Source organism: Cnephaeus nilssonii, assembly GCF_951640355.1.
Source record: "Cnephaeus nilssonii genome assembly, chromosome: 17".
NCBI lineage: Eukaryota > Metazoa > Chordata > Mammalia > Chiroptera > Vespertilionidae > Cnephaeus > Cnephaeus nilssonii.
Window position 1 is genome coordinate 45,960,951 of NC_137088.1, and position 18,954 is coordinate 45,979,904.

The 18,954-nt window shown below is 46.7% G+C and overlaps 1 protein-coding gene across 1 annotated transcript in view; it reads right to left on the reverse strand.

Annotated features, from left to right (window-relative positions):
* ACOX2 (acyl-CoA oxidase 2) overlaps positions 1 to 18,954 on the reverse strand; it is a 40,610-nt gene that overhangs the window by 3,894 nt on the left and 17,762 nt on the right. The window contains exons 10-14 of the mRNA XM_079794559.1: positions 15,092 to 15,282; positions 13,428 to 13,607; positions 11,769 to 11,874; positions 6,926 to 7,143; positions 6 to 138 (exon numbers count right to left, since the gene is read on the reverse strand). Coding sequence (XP_079650685.1) covers positions 6 to 138; positions 6,926 to 7,143; positions 11,769 to 11,874; positions 13,428 to 13,607; positions 15,092 to 15,282 — 828 coding nt within the window. The remainder of the gene's footprint in view (positions 1 to 5; positions 139 to 6,925; positions 7,144 to 11,768; positions 11,875 to 13,427; positions 13,608 to 15,091; positions 15,283 to 18,954) is intronic.

Genomic DNA, 18,954 nt, shown 5'->3' on the forward strand with positions numbered 1-18,954 from the left:
ACTACCTGAGTATTGGTCGGTGACTTCTGAGCCCAGTAGAACAGGCGTTCATAGACATTTCCATCATAACAGCCAAGTGCTGAATTTAAACACTGATCCGTGAAGTCGAAAGCATCCGTTAACGAGATGGCATCCTTCCTGAGAGAAAAAAAAAACAAGAGTTTGTGAGTATTTTAGACTGTTCATGAATCTGATTATTCTGGAATGGTGAATAACAACACCTAATTAGAGGTTGCATCATTATTCACCTTCGAACAAGTCAGCTTTAATTTTTTTCGAAGTTTTTATATTTGATCAATTATATATGCACAGCATAAAGAATCAGTTCTTTGAGGATATTGAAAATGAGCACATCTTGCTCTCTCACCTCCATTTCCTACCCCTCCCCCCCATTCCCACCCAGATCTATCTATTTCAGTCTTTTAAGTGATATTTTTGGTTTTAACCTGAATGTCTCTACTTGTTTATATTTCTGTTTCTTGCTGGTTTACTTGTAGACATTATCTGTTGACTCTCCATTACGACAGATGAGGATTTATTTTTAGCACCCTTCTTCTGACCCCTACCCATCATCCCCCCACCCCAGCCTATGCTTCCTCCTCTTCACCTTCCTGCCTCCCAAGATAGCTACAATTCTGGCCAGACTAATACTCAGTGCTTAAAGTAGTATGACTGTACGTATCCTATATATGATTTTGACTTTATAAATCCTGTTCACAGCTGAGCCAGGTCCCCACCACAGCTCCCTGTTGCAGTGACCTACCTCCAGGCTCACTGTCCTCTCTCCCACTCCGCTGTCGTTAATTCTTAGTGATTTCACTGTCTATGTAGATGTTCCTCTAAAGCTCAGCTCCTCAGGTCTTCGAATCTCCTGCTCCATTGACCTCGTTCTACAGCCTCCCTCTGTCATCTTTGCCGCGATCAGACACGGGGACTCATCATTAGCATTTGCAACTTCTCCGTGATCTCAGACATGTTTCCTTCTCTGCTCCTGTCTTTCTAGCTTACTCCCTTTAGTATTCTGACTTCTATCTTCTTTTTTTCCCTTTCAAGCAACAAATAGTGTTTTATTTTAATCCTATTGAATGAAATAGTTTTTAAAAAATATTCACACGCTTTCCTACCTTTGTAGCAAAGGATGTAAAACACAGTATGCAGTTATTTGTTTAAACTCTTCCCTAACTCTTGTTTCAAAAAGCATCCGAGGTGACTGGGATACTGGACCTATTTTAATTCTTTCTGGATGACGGGATATCATCATCATGAGGTGATTTCATGCAGGGCTGTTTATAACTCTGTGACCCCACTGGCACCCACCAGTAGGTCCCTCATCCCCCTTGTGGTCTCACTTTTCTCCTTATCCCACTGAAACTCCGTGGCTTGTTATGTTACCTCCTCAAAAATATATTCAACAATTTTTCTTGCCTTGCCATACTTGTTTGGCAAAACCCCATCCCTGGTTATCTTTAATTTTCCACAGACTTTGTGCCACCACCTTTGTAGCTATGGCTGGAAAAACCAATGCTGACTTGGTCATAGGGTTCATGGGGGTCCTTATGGTTGCCCAACAATCCTATTACATTGCTCTAATTCATTTACTCTTTTATTCTCTTAGGTGATGTTTCACACTTTGTCTTCTATCCTCAAATCTACAGTCTCCACTTCCCCATCTCTTTTACCTAAATCACTTCCTATTCCTCTGATAAAGTAAAAGTGGTAAGAGCATTTCCACAAGTTCCCACCCATGCATTTATCCACACAGTGCCTTTCTCTTCATGGCTCCTCCTGAGGCCAGTCCTTCCTTGTCTACAGGGAACAGTGTTCCAGAAATTCTGCCTTTCCCCTACGGCACCCACACTCCCCTCTCTCCTGGATCATTTCCCTCAGCATACAAACCTGCTACCAGTTCTCCCATCTTAAAAGTAAGCCTTTGACTCCTCCCGGCACCATCCTCTGCCCCATATCTTGGCTCCTCTTTATGACATTCCTTAAAGCGCTGTGCTCTTTTATGCCTGGCCTTTTCACTCCTTTTTGCTGTTCTCTTGGACTAGATCCATATAGGTTCCCACTCCCACCTCCCCACTGACGTATCTCTGGTCAGGGTCACCCCAGCATCATCTTTGGAGGGGCCCAGGACTCGGTGTTTGGGCTTCTTCCCTTCATACTCTCATCCTGTGGTATCATCCTTCTCATGCTTTAGATACCAGCCATAGGCCAGTGCTGTCCACATTTCTCCCTCCAGTCTCACTTGCCTGCTTACTAACGTTTTACTTGATTTCTGACAGTCTTTTAAAACTTAACGTGTTCAAAACCAAATCCTGAGCTTCTAACTTTCTCCTGTCTAACCTGCCCAAACCTGCCCTCCTATAATCTTTCCCATTTATGGTAAATGGCAACTCTGTCCTGGCCAAAAACCTGAACTCCTCTCTGCCTATTCCACCCCATATCTAACCTGTCAGCAAGTCCTGTTTTATCTTCAAAATATATTCCAACTCTCCTTCCCACCACCTCCACGGCTATCACCCTGGTCCAGTCCACCCCCATCTCTCACCTGCGTTATTGCAGCAGCCTCCTCACCAGTCTCCCTGCTTTGCACCCTTGTCCCCCGTCCCCACTCAGTTCTTCATCTGGCCGCTGGAGTGATCCTTTGCTCTGTGCTATGCCCCAAACCCTCCCGTTCTCACACTAAGTAAAAGCCAGAGTCTTAAGTCTTTGCAGAGATCCACACCCCCTCCCTTGCCCCTCTCAGTGCACCCTTAACTTTCCCACCTCTGCTCTCATTCTCCGCGTTGGCCACGCCCCTCCAGCCCCTGTTCTCCGGATGGATGTGCCAAGCACCCTCTGGCCTCCACCATGTCTACTTCTCTGCTTGGAATGCTTTTTTCCCAGCCAACCACATGGCTCCTCTCACCTGCCCCCCTCAGATTATTCCTCAAACGTCACCCTCCCTGGGTGGCCTTTGACCTATTTACAATTATAGTCCCCCCTTCCCCCCAAGACTGCTAGCCCCCTTTCCTGCTGTCCTTTTCTTGGTAGCATTTATCACTATTCTGCACACTGTCTGATTTATATTTTATGTCTGTGTTTGTCTCCTCTCCTCGAGGCTGTAAGCATTTGTGCCCTTTTCAATCTGAAACTCATATCCCTCAGTTGAGGAGTATCTTCTTTAAGCATTTTATTAATGATCTGCTCCCTTCTCTTTTCTCTGTCTCCTCTTTCTCAGCTTTTTTTTCAGACGATGGACAGCTAGGATCAGGCCTCTTACTATTATTTTTTTCTCTTCTATTTTTGTCTTTTTGCTTTCTGAGGTTTCTGCAATTTTATCTTTTAATCCTTCATTGAGTTTTTCATTTCCAATCTCATTTTTTAATTTCATAGAGCTCTTGTTTTTTGTTCTCTGTTACTTTTTAAGAATGAAATTCTTATTTTATGGCCACAATATCTCCTCTTAACTCTTTGAAGATATCACTGATCTTTTTTTTTGACATTAATATGTTTTGTTTTTATATAATTATTTTTAAAATTACAGTTGACATACAATATTATGTTTCATGTGTACAATGTAGTGATTAGACATTTAACATATGAAGTGATCACCCCGTTAAGTCTAGTACTATCTGACACCATCATAGTTATTACAGTATCATTTTTATTATTACTATAAATCTCTCTCTTTTTTTAAATTACTGATCTTTTAAAAAACGTTTTCTCCTCCCTGAAGATTCTCTTGTCTCTCAAGTTGCCTCATTCTTGCTTGCTTTGGTCTCTTTTGTGTCAGGGGCTTTCCTCAGGTGTCTGGTGATCCCTGAGTGTCTGGTCACAGCTAAGAGTGGGGCATGAACTAGCTGGTGATCCCTGAGTGTCTGGTCACAGCTAAGAGTGGGGCATGAACTAGCTGATCAGAAGTCTAGTTGTGCTTGTCAGTGTGGGGTGAATTGGGGGACCCTGGGCTGGTCAGATTCTCCAGAGGAGGATCATGTTACCATCTTCCTGCAGGGAACTAGCCTGGCTGCCCACTCTGGGAACCGTGGGAGGGGGCTCGTCAGCACTTGGCCTGTACACGTGTACTGAAGCCCCTGTGTTCTGGAGGGCAGCCTCACCCCCAGCTGTTTACCTTCTGCCAGGGTGGGGCCAAGCAAGGCCTTAAAACTGCTCACGGAGGAAGAGGGGAACTGGGGACTCAGCTCTTTCTGAAACAGACTTTCAACCCGTCCTATCAGTCAACTTCACCCCCCTGCCAGAGGCACACGGTCCTCCCGTTCTCCGGTGGAACTTGGTTGCTTTTCCCACTTGTAGGGAATGATTCACTTTTCGCAGGTCTGCTAAGTCACTGTTTGTTCACCTTCCAATTCTCCTGTTTTTCTCCTCTAAGTGTTCTTTTTTCTTTGTGGGTTTATGCCTTTTTAAACATTTTAACCCATTTGCTGATGTTTTAGTGCGGCTTCAGGGGGAACAAAGTAAATGCATAAGTTCAATCTGCCGTCTTTACCTGGAAGTCCCCCAGCTGAGATTTTATGATCACTCGAATAAAAACTATTTGGGTCAGTTAACTACCATTACAGAGAGAGCTGGTTTTTAGTGTCACTTAGAATAATGTGCCATCCTTCATTTGTCATCTCAGAAATCTGAGGGTGAGACTGAATAGTCAAGGCTGGGGATTGTGACATGGGACTGTTAAAAGCATGGAATCTGTTACATACCTAATTATCCTGCCGTAGTAGGAAGATTACTTAGGAACCATAATGTGAGTAAATCAATTTGTGGGCTTTTGATGCCTGCATTAATTGTCTGTTTTCATCCGGGCTGTTTTGTCTTGCCTTGTACATTTCTAGAGTCAAGTCAAGCACTTAGAAATGCTGTTGCCGATAAAAATCATGCTTATGAGGTGGTAAGGTGATCTTTTGTGTTTCATCATCGCTATCAGGGCTAGAACATTATTGTCATCATGCGCTTTTAAAATGCCAAGCTTTTTAAAGTTAGATATACTTGGGCTTAAACAATGCAGTACTCAATTATGCTATTAATGGTTCCTATCACTGGATTCCCAATTATATTAGGAAAAAGTTAATACCTGAGGAATAATTATATCAAATATATTTTTGATGGTTTAATTGAACATTTACTAACCACCAACTTCTGTGAGGTGCAATAAATGGTATGCAACATATTGCATATTATTAGACATAAAATAATTTGGTCTAGTTTTTTCTTTTAACCTCCATTATGAATATATATATATTTTTAATTTCAAAAATCTTTTTTAAAATTCTCTTAGTCTTGTTGATAATGTAAAGTTAACTCTTGGAGGTTCTAGGGGTAAAAGTCACACACACATGTGTATAACCCCATCTCCCCCCAGTACCACAGGCATCGTATGTTCTCAAAAAAGGTTGTGTTCTCCAGTTAGCCCATTTTTCATGTTATGAACAATGGTGACTAATTTGTATTTTTAAAATATATTTTTATTGATTTCAGAGAGGAAGGGAGAGATAGAAATATCAATAATGAGAATCATTGATTGGATGCCTCCTGCACACCCTACACTGGAGATCGAGCCTGCAATCCGGGCATGCCCCCTGACCAGGAAATGAACCATGACCTCCTGGTTCATAGGTTGACGCTCAACTACTGAGCTATGCCGGCCGGGCCATCGATTTGTTGTTTCACTTATTTATGCATTCATTGGTTGTTCCTTGTATGTACCCTGACCAAACCCACAACTTTGATGTATCAGGACAATGCTCTAACCAACTGAACTACCCAGCCAGGGCGGTTTTGATATGGTTTTAAATCATTGCATCAGTATGTCATAACCCTAAACTCCACTGCATTAATGTTGCATTTAAAAACTATTTGTGTTATTGTTTTGAAGATGCGTGCATGAATTACTAGGTTTAAAAAAAATTTCCTCTTGAAGCTAAGGAAGGATTAAAATAAGTTTAGTCAACTTAGTAAGAGTTTGCTTAAGCACATTGAACAAAGACAAGGATATAGGATTTGAAATAAACAAGAGCCCAACCTTAACCTTAACACATTGCGGGCGGATCACGAGCATCCTCGTGTTTTCATATTACACAGTGTTTTACATAAATGCTAAAGGCACGCCTTAAAATTAAATACCCATTGCATTTTGAAGTTATTTATTACATGTCCTTACAAGCTAATATCTTTTTAAGTACGATACTTTGTAAAACGTTTTTTTGTACTCGTTCAATAGAAACTTCTCTGGTAAAGCTAGCAATAAAACTACTGGTGTGCAATGTGCTAAGAGCTCACACTCGGGGTCAGACAGGCCCCAGACTGTACCTGGCTCCTCCTCTGGCTAATGATGTGACCTTGGGCAAAGTACTTAACTCCACTAAGCCTGGATTTCCTCCCCAGTAAAGTGGGGAGAGTAATAGCATCCACTTCAGAAGGCTGTAAGGCTTCACTGAAGTGATGTATGTAAAAGCTTTTGGCCTAGTGCCTGACACACGTAAGTGCTCCTTAAATATTAGTTATGACTAGGACTCGTTATCAGTAACCCTTTGCACTCGGATGTCGAGTGTGACTCGACACGGTTAGCAGTAGAATAAAGGAATCGAAAAAAAGCAAGCGAGTGCAAAGGGTTAATACATATTATTCATATGTAATAGGCTTCATTTTACTCAAATTACTTAGATACTATTCCTATTTCCTTGATAGTGGTGAAGAGTTCAATTGAGATAGCTAGATAAAGATTCTTAGGCATTTTTGTTTTTAATTAATCCATAATGCTTTCTGTTGGTGTGATAATGCTCGGGTGTAAACCTCTCCAGGGCTGTGGCCGCTTTGTCAGACCCCCGTTTAACAAGGTTTTGGAGCTGAAAGTTTTGGAGTTTGACGTGAACAGAGGGCGAAGGGATATTTTCTGAGGACTACCACGGTTTGAGGGCCAGCCACTCACCGGATGAGGAAGAGCAGGTCCAGGTAGGCTGTTCTCACCATGTCTACTTGGGCCCCAGACAGGAAGCCGTCCTGGAGAAAGTCGCCCGCGGTAGACAGGATGCCATGCAAAGCAAAGAGGTCACAGAGGCGCTGGAGTGCCTGCTGGATGGCTGGTTCCTTGTCGAGTCTCTGCAGAGCTTCTGCAAAGCTCTTCACCGTGACGTAGTAGCAGTGCGCCTGCAAAGACACAAAGGTGCATTAGCCCGTTTCTGGCTCCAGAGGCCCTCCTGGAAATGAGCCTGCTGCAGCGTGTTTGCCAGCAGCCTGACACGCAGCTGCCTTTCTCCGGGCTCACTGTGGGTCTCACTGAGCCCTTCTGATAGTGCGTGTGGGACCTGCTTATGTGGGGGGCTGGTGGGCTCTGGAACTTGGCCCTTCGTTTTCTCATTTTGCTTGGGGCAATTTTTTTTTTTTAAATTTTCAAATATATTTATATTGATTTCAGAGAAGAAGGGGGAGAGAGAATCATGGATTGGCTGCCTCTTGCACGCCCCACACTGGGGACCCAGGCTGTAACCTGGGCATGTGCCCTGATGGGAATCAAACTGTGATCTCCTGGTTCATAGGTCAGCCACTGGGCCACACCAGCCGGGTTGCTTGGGGCAATTTCAAGTAGGTTTGAAAGGAGAAAGTACAGGAGAATCGGAGGCTGGCCTGGGGACAGTGGAGGACACCACTTGTCTCAAGAAAACAGTATTTATTGTCTGCACGTTCAAGGCAGTGGGAGATGTGTGCCGTGGGTGAGAAAGGAGGGGTTCGGTATGCACATGAGATGTATCCCAGCTAGAGAGAGACTCCTTGAGGTAAGCAGCGCTGTAATTTAGCCCCGCGGCCGCCACCTGGTGGTCCGTGAGGCCCAAAAGGTTGGCGACCGCTGATTGAGCCCTTAGGCAGCAGTCTGGCTCTGTGAGTAGTTAAAATAACCGGTTGGTAAGTGACCACTGACCTCAACCAGGTGAGAGCCCCCTCTGCCAGCCAGGCTCCTTCTCGGGCACCCCCCCCTCCACAGCCCAGCAGCTACAGCATTAGTGCCTGGCCCGGCAGGAGCCTCTCCGGACTCTGCTTTCCCTGAAATCCTTTCCGACTGGTTGGTGTCCCTGCCCTGCTCTCCCCAAGACAAATGCACAATGGATTTTACCTGGTAGGATGTACGAGTTCCATGGGGAAGGAGCAGAAAGGAGAGCACACCCGGCCCATGTGGCTCAGTTGGTTGAGCGTCAGTCTCATGCCAATGGGTTCTATTCCAGTCAGGGCACATGCCTGGGTTGTGGGCTCGATCCCCCAGAAGGGGGCGTGCAGGAGGCAGCCAATCCTATGTTTCTCTCTCAATGTTTTTATCTCTCCCTCTCTCTCTGAAGTCAATAAAAACATATTTAAATAAATAAAACCGGTCTCCTATGTTTATTTGCATACGGATTACCTGGAGTGACTTAGTAGCAGGCTTAGAGTGGCTTGAGGTTCAAAGGTGTTTACCCGCGGGGAAAAGGAATGGGCCATCCTTTCAGGAGGAAGCAACTTAACCCGACTGAGCACTGGAGTGGAGTGCAATGAGAGCCCTCGGGTGAGAAAGGGCTGTGAATGACGGGGGGATTTAATTCTGTGGGGTCAGGCAGCCACTAACGTCTTCAACAGGCCAGAGATCGGAGCAGGTTTTTCACGTGGAAAGCATCTGCTTTTCCCAGAGAGGCCTCACAGGGGTGCTAATGACACCGGTTTACCACCTGGACCCGTGCTCTCAGCCTTGCTGGGTTGGCAACATTTGGGTGTGGAAGAGGCGCGGGCTGCCGGGTCCCACAGCCCTTGCTGCTCAAACTGGACCCAGTTTGGCAAAACTGCAGACTTACCTTTCACCGAGGCCCCGCTTCCCTGTTCTAACCAAGTGCCACGTCCTGAAGTTCTCAGGGCCCGGGGTTGAGGAAGGAGTGATAAAGAGCTGCCCGAGAGCCTCCCTGGGGAAGCAGGAGGAGGGCCAGGGAGAGAAGGTGGCCTCCACGCTTCGGGGGAGGCTGAGCTGCCCTGGCACCGTGCTCTGAACTCGGTGAACTTCCTTAACTTTGCCGTAGGTTGATTTAAATCTTGCCTCCTGGCTAATTTGGGAGTGGAGTGGAGGGATCTATACCCTAGGTACCTCTCTAAACTTTCCATGCATTAACTCCTCTAATCTTCATAATAATCTTCCAAGGTAGGTACTGTTATCAGCTCCATTATGCAAATGAGGAGACTGAGGCATGGAGAGGTATGTTGCTTGCCCAAGGTCACATGGCTGGTAAGTGGTAGCAACGAGATCCAAACCGGAGCATTCACCTCCCAGTTAACACGTTAAGCGCCCAGCCTGTTTTGTCTTCCGGACGGAAAGTATAGTGTCAGTCACCGGTGACTGACTGGGCGCTTAACGTGTTAAGAGTCTGTATTCATTATATACAGTAAAGTTAATTTGTTTTCCAATTACAGCTGACATACAACATTATATTAGTTTCAGGTGTACAACATAGTGATCAGACATGTATATACGTTACGAAGTGATCACCCCAGTAAGTCTAGTACCCATCGGACACCATGAATAGTTATTACAATATTATTGACTACACTCCCTATGCTTTTTTTTTTTTACTCCTCACCCTAGGATATTTTTCCATTGATTTTTAGAGAGAGAGTGGGGGAGAGAGGGGGAGAGAAATAACATCAATTGGTTCCTCCTGCACGAGCCCTGACCAGGGGCCAGACCGGGGAGAAGCCTGCAACTGAGGTACATGCCCTTGACCGGAATCGAGCCCAGGACCCTTCGGTCTGCAGGCCGGTGCTCTATCCACTGAGCCGAACCGGCTAGGCCTAGTCTATGCCTACCTGCTGCCCTGTGTTGCCAAAGCCACCAGAGACTGAGTGCCAGCATTTGCCCCAGGTTCCTGGGGACGACATCTCTCCTGGGCAGGGCTGAATGATAGCATCAGAGCCCATCAGGCCTCAAGGGCTCCAACGTGCCCCCTGGTTATACAGACAGAGTGAGATCCCAGAGAGGGAGGACTGCCTGGGGGCACACACTCTGCTCCTTGGTGTCCACCCTCTGCCACTGTTCCCTGCTCCTCTCTCCCTGCACACTCACAGTTTCCAGATGGTACGCTGTTGGGAGCTTGATGGCCTCCCAAACCACAAAGCCCAGAAGGTGCAGACTTCCCTGTCCATTATGACTTTGGAGACTGGGCAAAACCTCCCAGGAAGCCCTGGGCTGGTTGAGCTCACCCTTGCACCCCCCAGAGCATGGGGCTCACCCCCCTCACTAATGCGCAGCGGCTCCCTGGGGGCATGGCTTGCGTCCCTGGGGGAAAAGGAAAGGGAAGCATCTTAACCAGCCGTTTCCTACCTCTGGGACTAACGTCCGTGGAACTGAGATCACGCTGCCCCCCCTCCCGGGGTTGTGTGCATGAAATGAGGTAACCCTGGCACCCAGTGCCGGTCCATTGAAGGCAGGACATAGGTTTGGAAATGGACGGCCGTGGTTTTTGTGGTCGGCTGGCGAGAGCACAGCCTGGGCTCACCCTCCTCTGTGTAGATAGGACATTTAGCACGTTGAGGAGAACCCGCGTGGCAGCGTTAATACCGCACCTGCCAGTGATGGAGGTGGCGGTCACCAGGTGGCGCTCACGTCCAGCCTGCCCGACCCGACCAGCTGCCTTGTGATGGCCCCTGCAAACTCCTCCAGAGCTCTGGTTTTAAGGCTGCCGTTTCTGGGCCTGCTGGCTGATGATTGAAATGATCCCTTTGATTTTCTACCTGCCTACGCTGGAGCTCATTTTTATTTTCTTTTATCCCCTCGATCTCTCTCATCTAGCCACTTCTCTCCATGCCCTCTGCCAGGTTCATGGTCAGGACCACCCTCAGCCCTCACCCAGACTGCTACTCCCTGCTTCTAACTGGCCTCTAGCCTGCAGTCCATCCCTCCCCCTGCAGCCTGGACGATCCTTCTAGAATGAAACTGATGAGTTCACTCCCCCTCCATACAAACTCTGCAGTCTTCCCATTGCAATGTGAACAGCCCAAACTTCTCACAGTGGCGCAGAAGGTCCCAGGCCCTGCCTCTCTGTCCTCGTCCCCGCTTTCTCCCTCTCCTCGTTTCAGTCTTCTTCCTTCCGCTCCTCCTTGGGGCGAATTTGCATTCCTCCCGATCACCACACCTTTTCTTGCCTCTGCCTCCTGCACCTGCTGTTCCCTCTGCCCGGAAACCTTCCCCTCCAAAGCCACAGCCTCTACCCTCTGCCTCGCTGATTGCAGCTCATCCTTGAAGTCTCGGCCTATATACCGCCCCTGGGAAGCCTTTCGGACTCTGCGGGGTGGTAGAGACGCACCTGCCCCGGATCCTGTCAGCCTGCATCTCCCCATCACAGCACTTCCCGATTGCCGCTGCGATCGGACACTGCTGAGCCCCCAGAACCCAGCCTGATGCCCACTGTTCAGTGGGTGCTCAAATATTTGCTGGCTGACTGAATTATGCACCAACACAAAACACAGTGGAAATTCAACCAGACTTCTAAGGCTTGCCTGCGGGACTAACGGGGAGGCTTGACCTGCTTTTCTATCTGGGAGGAAATGTTTGAACAACCTGAAGCAAATCCAATAACACTGCCTCATTACGTTTCCCCTAAGAGCTGCCAGCAAGACTGCTCTGGAGTTAAGTCCTCTAATTAAAACACCTGGGCCTGAAGTCGTGGGAGTGGAATGAGGGCGGCCGCTGGCCGGGCTGGGGAATAGGAGCAGAGCACAGGCCTTCCCAGCAGGCAGGCCTTTCCGCCTCAGCGGACACAGCTCACCTTGGCCGCCTGGAGGTGTATGACGGTGGTCTGGTTCCACGCCTCGTGCTCGTCGGCCCCGGATTGCAGCCGCGTCTGCAGGTGATGCGCCGAGTCCTTTATGAGCCTGAGGCCAAAGACAAGAAGTTCAGCGTGACTGCGAGGGAAAGAGACGGGTGGAGCTCAGCCCCGCAGAGGTAGAAATAAGCCCCAGTTTTAACCACTATGTGTTACAAAGCTAAACGCTCGATACACATGACCTCTTCAACTCTTCCAAGGGCAGGCATTCCCAGTCGACGGTGGGGAAAACGGAGTCCCAGGAGAGCTTAACTAACGGGTCCAGGGTCACACAGCTAGCACGGAATGGAGCTGTTCATAACCTCAGAGCTGTAAGCAGGCTCCATCCCGTGTTTGCAGGCCATTCTGCTGGTTCCCTGTGGCCGAGCAAGGAGAATGGCTTTTCTCTAAAGGCTAATGAGGCCTGCAAGTCACCTGGCTGCTGCAAGTTCTGTCTAAGGGACCTTAAAATAAAAGAAAGCTAACCCTTGTCCTCCAAACCACTAAAACGGTCATTTGCCATTTGCTTAACCTTTATTCTTCTATTTTCTGTTCCCTGCTCATCTCCTGACCCTTAGCATTTGTAGGCAAAGCAAACTGTTATTAAGCAATATTTATTTTACATTTTCAGGGAATAAGTAAGCAGATGTCATATTGAATTCCAAGCAAAAAGCAATATAAAGACATTTAATTACCTTCATTACCCTGAGCACCCTGATTTTGCCCTCCCCACTTCCCCCAACTGAAATGATAGCTCTGTGAGGCCTGGGCTTCTTATGGGACTAGTTTGTCAATAGGTCTTAAGTGCCGAGAACAGTGCCTGGCATGTTGTAGGCACTTTCTAAATAAATATTTGTGGAATAAGTAATGTCCTGAGTTGCCTGTGACCTTGAGATAACTATTAACACCCCCGGGACCACAGGTTGGGATACCTCTTTTATAGACTGAAAATACGTTTCCAGTAGTTTTTGGTGTTTTGGTGGGGGAAGGGGTAAGAAGGTTTCCTTTTTAGGTAGTTCAATCGCTCCATCTTTTCGTGACGGTGTCTGTGTTTGGCCAGGACCTCATTGTTCCCAGCCCCTGGTATGTTTGGACAGTTCTGACACACGGTAGGTGCCTGACAGTAACAGTATTTGCCGAGTGACAGAATGGATGAGCCCTTGGTCTTATCTTTGTTCCCGGAGCCTACTAGATCCTGGAAATAAACTAATTCTATCCCTTGATATAGTCACCTTTTTGAAAATTATTTTTAGATTGTGGGATATTTTGAACATAGGCATATTGCCTTATTCGTTGGTATTTACATACTGATACACTTGTAGCATTTACATATGGGTATGTTATCTGTACTTTACATCAATAAGAAGCTAAAGATTTTTAAAGTCCCCTTGCACTGGCCAGAGAGGTGATGGCCTTCTACCAGCCCTACCAGGATAGGGAAGGGATGATCCGTGGCTGAGGGGTGGGACGTCCCCTTCTCCCTGCCCATAGTGGCAGGAGCTGAGAGGACTGAGGAGGTTGGGGAAGGAGGTGGCTTTTTGGAACTGTATCCAATCCTAAAGGCCCTACTGTGGGAAGGAGCTGCCCCCAGGTGGGGTGGCTGATTTCTCAGCTCTGGCTCACCTGACGGCCACATGTGCCCACGCCCTGGTGTAGAGCTCTGGGCGAAGGAAGTCTGCTGCCCTCCGGGCTGGGCACGTGGCCAGGTCAGGTGCGGTCAGGTACGCAACAGACTGAGGGAGCGACGTCTTCGACGTGGAGCCTGGGGATGCCTGAGCCTGCAGGTAGCTCTTCACCAGAAACCTAGTGGGTGGGGATGGAGGCAGGTGAGAGGTGGGGAGCACTGTGGTACAGGCCAGCACCCCTCTCTCCCGGAGACTCACACTCTTATGTCCCCTGTGGGAGAACCAGGGCCACCCAGGTTCTTGCCCAGTCCTTCCTGATGGCCACTGCCGACCCCCACCCCCAGCCAGCCCGCTGGGAGGCCTTCAGGGAGCTGTGCACCGAGGCTGCCGTTTCACAGTGAAACGGGCCGGAGCTGTGGGGCTGGGCAGACAGATCCTGAACATAAACCCTTTTGATATCTGAGCAAACAGAATCCTTTCTGATGGTTAGGATCTTACTGTTCGGGGATTTGTGATGAATTGTACAGCGACTGGAAATTACATTTTTCTTAGCTGAATAAAGGATAGGTGTAAGAATGCTAACATGAGTGGGAAGATTACAGGTGACTCTTAGCCTCTTCCTTGTGATAATCCAGGGCTTACAGCTCTGGGCTCAGACCACCTGGGTTCCCTGCAGCTCCATGAGACCGAGGTGACGCCTTAGCAGGTACTTCACCTCCCGGCCTCAGTGTGTCCGAGTCTAGATGGGGATGGCGATACTTGCCTCAAAGTGCCTGGCCCAGTGTGAGGCCCAGAGTTCTAATACACGATGTACTCTTGGTAATTTGGGAAAAACCCCAATAAATATTACATATTAAAAATTCCAAGAAATATTGTATAGCCTATTTGCCAGTAAGCCCTTCCTGCACGGAGAAGTACTTGCCTTGTTTAGTCACCTGGGACTAGATGACCCTGCAAAGGCCTTGTCAGCCAGGAGGCCCGAGACCCCCTGGCCAGAGAGGGAGGGGCCGGCCCAGCCATTCCTTCCTGCCTCTGCGCGTGGAGCCTGCCGTGTGCAGGGCCTGCGCTGAGCCTGGGGACGAGCTCCCGGTCACAGACCCAGAGACACTTTCCGGCTGTGATTACTGCTTCAAGGAGACAGGACAGTGTGGGAGGGGAGGGAAGGGGGGTGATGCAGGGGCCAGGAGGACTCAGACTGGGAGGATGAGAGGGAGCCGGCTGTACAATAAACTGGGGGCAGAGAGATTTAGGGGAAGGCCCGCGGTGAAGCAGAAATGTATGGCTGGCAGAGTGAGCGGAGGCAGGAGCTGCAAGAGCAGGATGGAGGGGGCAGGGGCCATGCTGGAGACCTTGGAGGCCACAGTGCGGGAGCCACTGAAGACTGTTATGCGAGGGAAAGAAGCGATCTTCTCTGGGCTTTGAGAAGATGCCTCTGGCGGCCCGTGGGGACGGACTGCAGTGGGCGGAAGCGTCAGTGAGGAGACTGATGCTATCGTCCAGGTGATGGGGACAGGGTCCAGCTGGGGGCTGTGGTGAGTCTGGGGGGAGCGGATGGTTGGAGACATATTGTGGGAGCTGGACAGTCCCCAAACGGCACTCCCCAAAGTCTGCTGCCCGCGTGGACATCCGATGATGCTCCCACCCGAGCAGCCGCAGCCTTACCTGGCCACCTGCAGGTAGAGCACGGTGTTCTCACCCTCGTAGGTGCAGGAGGCTGTCACTCTGCTGACCAGCGATGGCAGGCCACTCAGCTTTGAGTAGCCGTGTCCGCCACAGGCCCTGCGACACACCTCGGCCCCCTGGGTGCAGAAGTCCGATACCATGGCCTTTAGACCTGAGCTCAGGGCGTGAAGCTGCAAGAACAGGAAAGGGGTCAGGTGGTGTAGGGAGCCCTCCAGTCAACACCCATGCTCCCCACGCACCGAGCACTGCTGCGTGCTGAGGTAGGAACTGTTCCTCAGCTCACAACTCTATGAACCAGAAGGCTGAGATTCAGAGAAGTTATGTGACTTGCCCATGGGCACACAATGAGGCAGCATTACAGTTAGTAAGGATAGCAAGAAATGAGGAAAGCCCTCCAGGCCAGAGTCTTCCAGGTTGCCAGGGTCTCGGGGCAGGGTGCCTCCTGGAGGGGGCTCCTATCTTCCAGGAGTTAGGGCTCTGCTGGCAAGCAGAGGTCTTGGACAGCTGGCCTGTGAGGAAAGAAGTCCACCAGGATCCACTGTCCTGGGTTATGGGACAGGCTGCCAGTCACTGACCTGGCTTGAGTTTTTTGTTCTTAAAAACTCCTCTAACTAGAAGAAATAAAGGACCGCATCAGTGAGCTAGAAGACAAGGTGGGAAAAAATACCCAAGCAGAGCAGCATCTAGAAAAAAACAACTTAAAAAACAGGAGGAGAGCCTAAGGGAACTTTGGGACAACACAAAACAAAATAACATCTGCATAATAGAGGTGCCAGAAGGAGAGGAAACTGAGCAAGGAATAGAAAACCTGTTTGAAGAAGTAATGACAGAAAACTTCCCTGATATAGGGAAGAAAAAACTCACACAAATTCAAGAAGCTCAGAGTCCCAAACAAGATGAACCCCAAAAGACCGACACCAAGACATATTATAATTAAATTGGCAAACACCAAAGACAAAGTAAGAATCTTAAAGGCTGCCAGAGAGAGATAGAGACAGAAAGTTACCTACAAGGGATCTGCCATCAGACTATTAACTGATTTCTCAACAGAAATACATCAGGCCAGAAGGGAATGGAATGAAATATACAAAGTCATGCAAAGCAAGGGTCTGAATCCAAGCATACTGTACCCAGCAAGGCTATCAATCAAAGTTGAGGGTGAAATCAGCTTTACAGACAAAAAAGGATTAAGAGAGTTTATTACCACCAAACCAGCAATGCAAGAAATGCTAAAGGGTCTGCTATAAAAAGAAGAAATAGGAAGGGAAGAAGGAACACAGGCATAAAGAATAAAAATAGCGACAAACAAGTACCTATCAATAACTTTAAATGTAAATGGATTAAATGCCCCAATCGAAAGACATAGGGTAGCTGAGAGATAAGAAAACATGACCCATATATCTGCTGTCTACAGGAAACCCACCTCAGAACAAAGGACTAACTCAGACTGGTGGTGAAGGGATGGAAAAAGGTTTTTCAGGTGAATGGAAATGAAAAAAAAAGCTGGGGTAGCAATACTTATATCTGACAAATTAGACCTCAAAGTGAAGGCCATAACAATAGATAAGGAAGGCCACTTCATAATACTAAAGGGAGCAATTCAACAAGAAGATATAACTCTGGTAAACATATATGCACCCAATACAGGAGCACCCAAATACATAAAAAAACTTCTGGAGAATATCAAGGGAGAGATTGACAGCAATACAGTCATAGAAGGGACTTTAATACCCCACTAACACCACTGGACAAATCCTCTAAACAAAAAATCAGCAAAGAAACATCAATCCTAAATGACTCACTAGATCAGATGGAATTAATTGACATCTTCAGAACATTTCACAAAGCCACAGAATATACATTCTTCTCAAGTACACATGGGTCATTTTCAAAGATAGACCACATATTGGGACACAGGTAAAGTCTCTTCAAATTCAAGAAGATAGAAATCATATCAAGCATCTTCTCATCACAATGGCATAAAATTAAAAATCAACTACAATAAGAACAATAAAAAAATCAAACATCTGGAGGCTAAATAGCATGCTATTAAAGAATGACTGGGTTACCAAAGAGATCAAAGAAGAAATAAAAAGCATCATGGCAACAAATGACAATGAAAACACAACAATCCAAAATCTATGGGACACAGTGAAAACAGTCTTGAGAGGGAAGTTCATAGCTTACAGGCCTACCTCAAAAAACAAGAAAAAATGGTAATAAATTATCTAACCCAGTGGTCGGCAAACTGCGGCTCGCGAGCCACATGTGGCTCTTTGGCCCCTTGAGTGTGGCTCTTCCACAAAATACCACATGCGGGCGCACACGTACAGTGCGATTGAAACTTCGTGGCCCATGCGCAGAAGTCGATTTTCGTCTCTCAAAAGAAATTTTAATTGTTGTACTGTTGATATTTGGCTCTGTTGACTAATGAGTTTGCCGACCACTGATCTAACCCAACAACACAAAGAGTTAGAAAGAAAGCAACAAGAAAAGCCCAGTGTAAGCAGAAGAAAGGAAATAATAAAGATCAGAGCAGAAATAAATGACAGAGACAAAAAAAAAAAATCAACAAAACCAAGAGCTGGTTCTTTGAAAGGATAAACAAGATTGATGAACCTCTAGGCAGACTCACCAAGAAGCAAAGAGAGAGGACACAAATAAACAAAATCAGAAATGAAAGAGGTGAAGTAACAACCAATCCCACACAAATACAAATGATTATGAAAAATACTATGAACAACTCTATTCCAATAAAATGGACAACCTAGACAAAATGGACATATTCTTAGAAAAATACAAGCTCCCAAAACTCAATCAGGAAGAATAAAAAAACCTGAATAGGCCTATAACTACTGAAGAAATTGAAGCAGTGATAAAAAAAAATCTTCCAGCAAACCAAAGCCCTGGTCCAGACGACTTTACAGGGAGTTTTACCAAGCGCTCAAAGAAGAACTAAAACCTATCCTCCTCAGACTAGTCCAGAAAATTCAAGAGGAAGGAACACTTCCAAGCTCTTTCTATGAAGCCAGCATCACCCTAATACCAAAACCAGATAAAGACACCACAAAAAAAAGAACTACAGGCCAATATCCTTGATGAACACAGATGCTAAAATCCTCAACAAAATTCTAGCAAATCAGATTCAGCATTACATTAGAAAGATTATACACCATGACCAAGTGGGATTTATTCTGGGGATGCAAGGATGGTACAATATCCGCAAATCAATAAATGTGATATATCACATAAACAAATTGAGAGACAAAAATCACATAACAATATTAATTGATGCAGAAAAAGCATTTGACAAAATCCAACACCCTTTCTTGATGAAAACTCTCAGCAAAGTGGGAATAGAGGATCATACCTCAACATAATAAAAGCCTTATATGACAAACCAATAGCCAACATCATACTCAATGGGCAAAATCTAAACTTATTTCCCCTAAGAATAGGAACAAGACAGGGATGCCCACTTTCACCACTCCTGATCGATATAGTACTGGAAGTGCTAGTCATAGCGATCAGACAAGAAGAAGAAATAAAAGGCATCCAAATTGGAAAAGAAGAAGTAAAACTGTCCTTATTCACAGATGACATGATACTATACGTAGAAAACCCCAAAGACTCCATCAAAAAAACTACTATACCTAATAAATAAATTTGGCGATATAGCAGGATACAAAATTAACACCCAGAAATCTATGGCCTTTTTATACACCAATAATGAACTCATAGAAAGAGAAACAACAACAACAACAAAAATCCCAGTTACCATTGCACCAAAAATATTAAGATACCCAGGAATAAAGTTAACTAAGGACATAAAAGACCTGTAC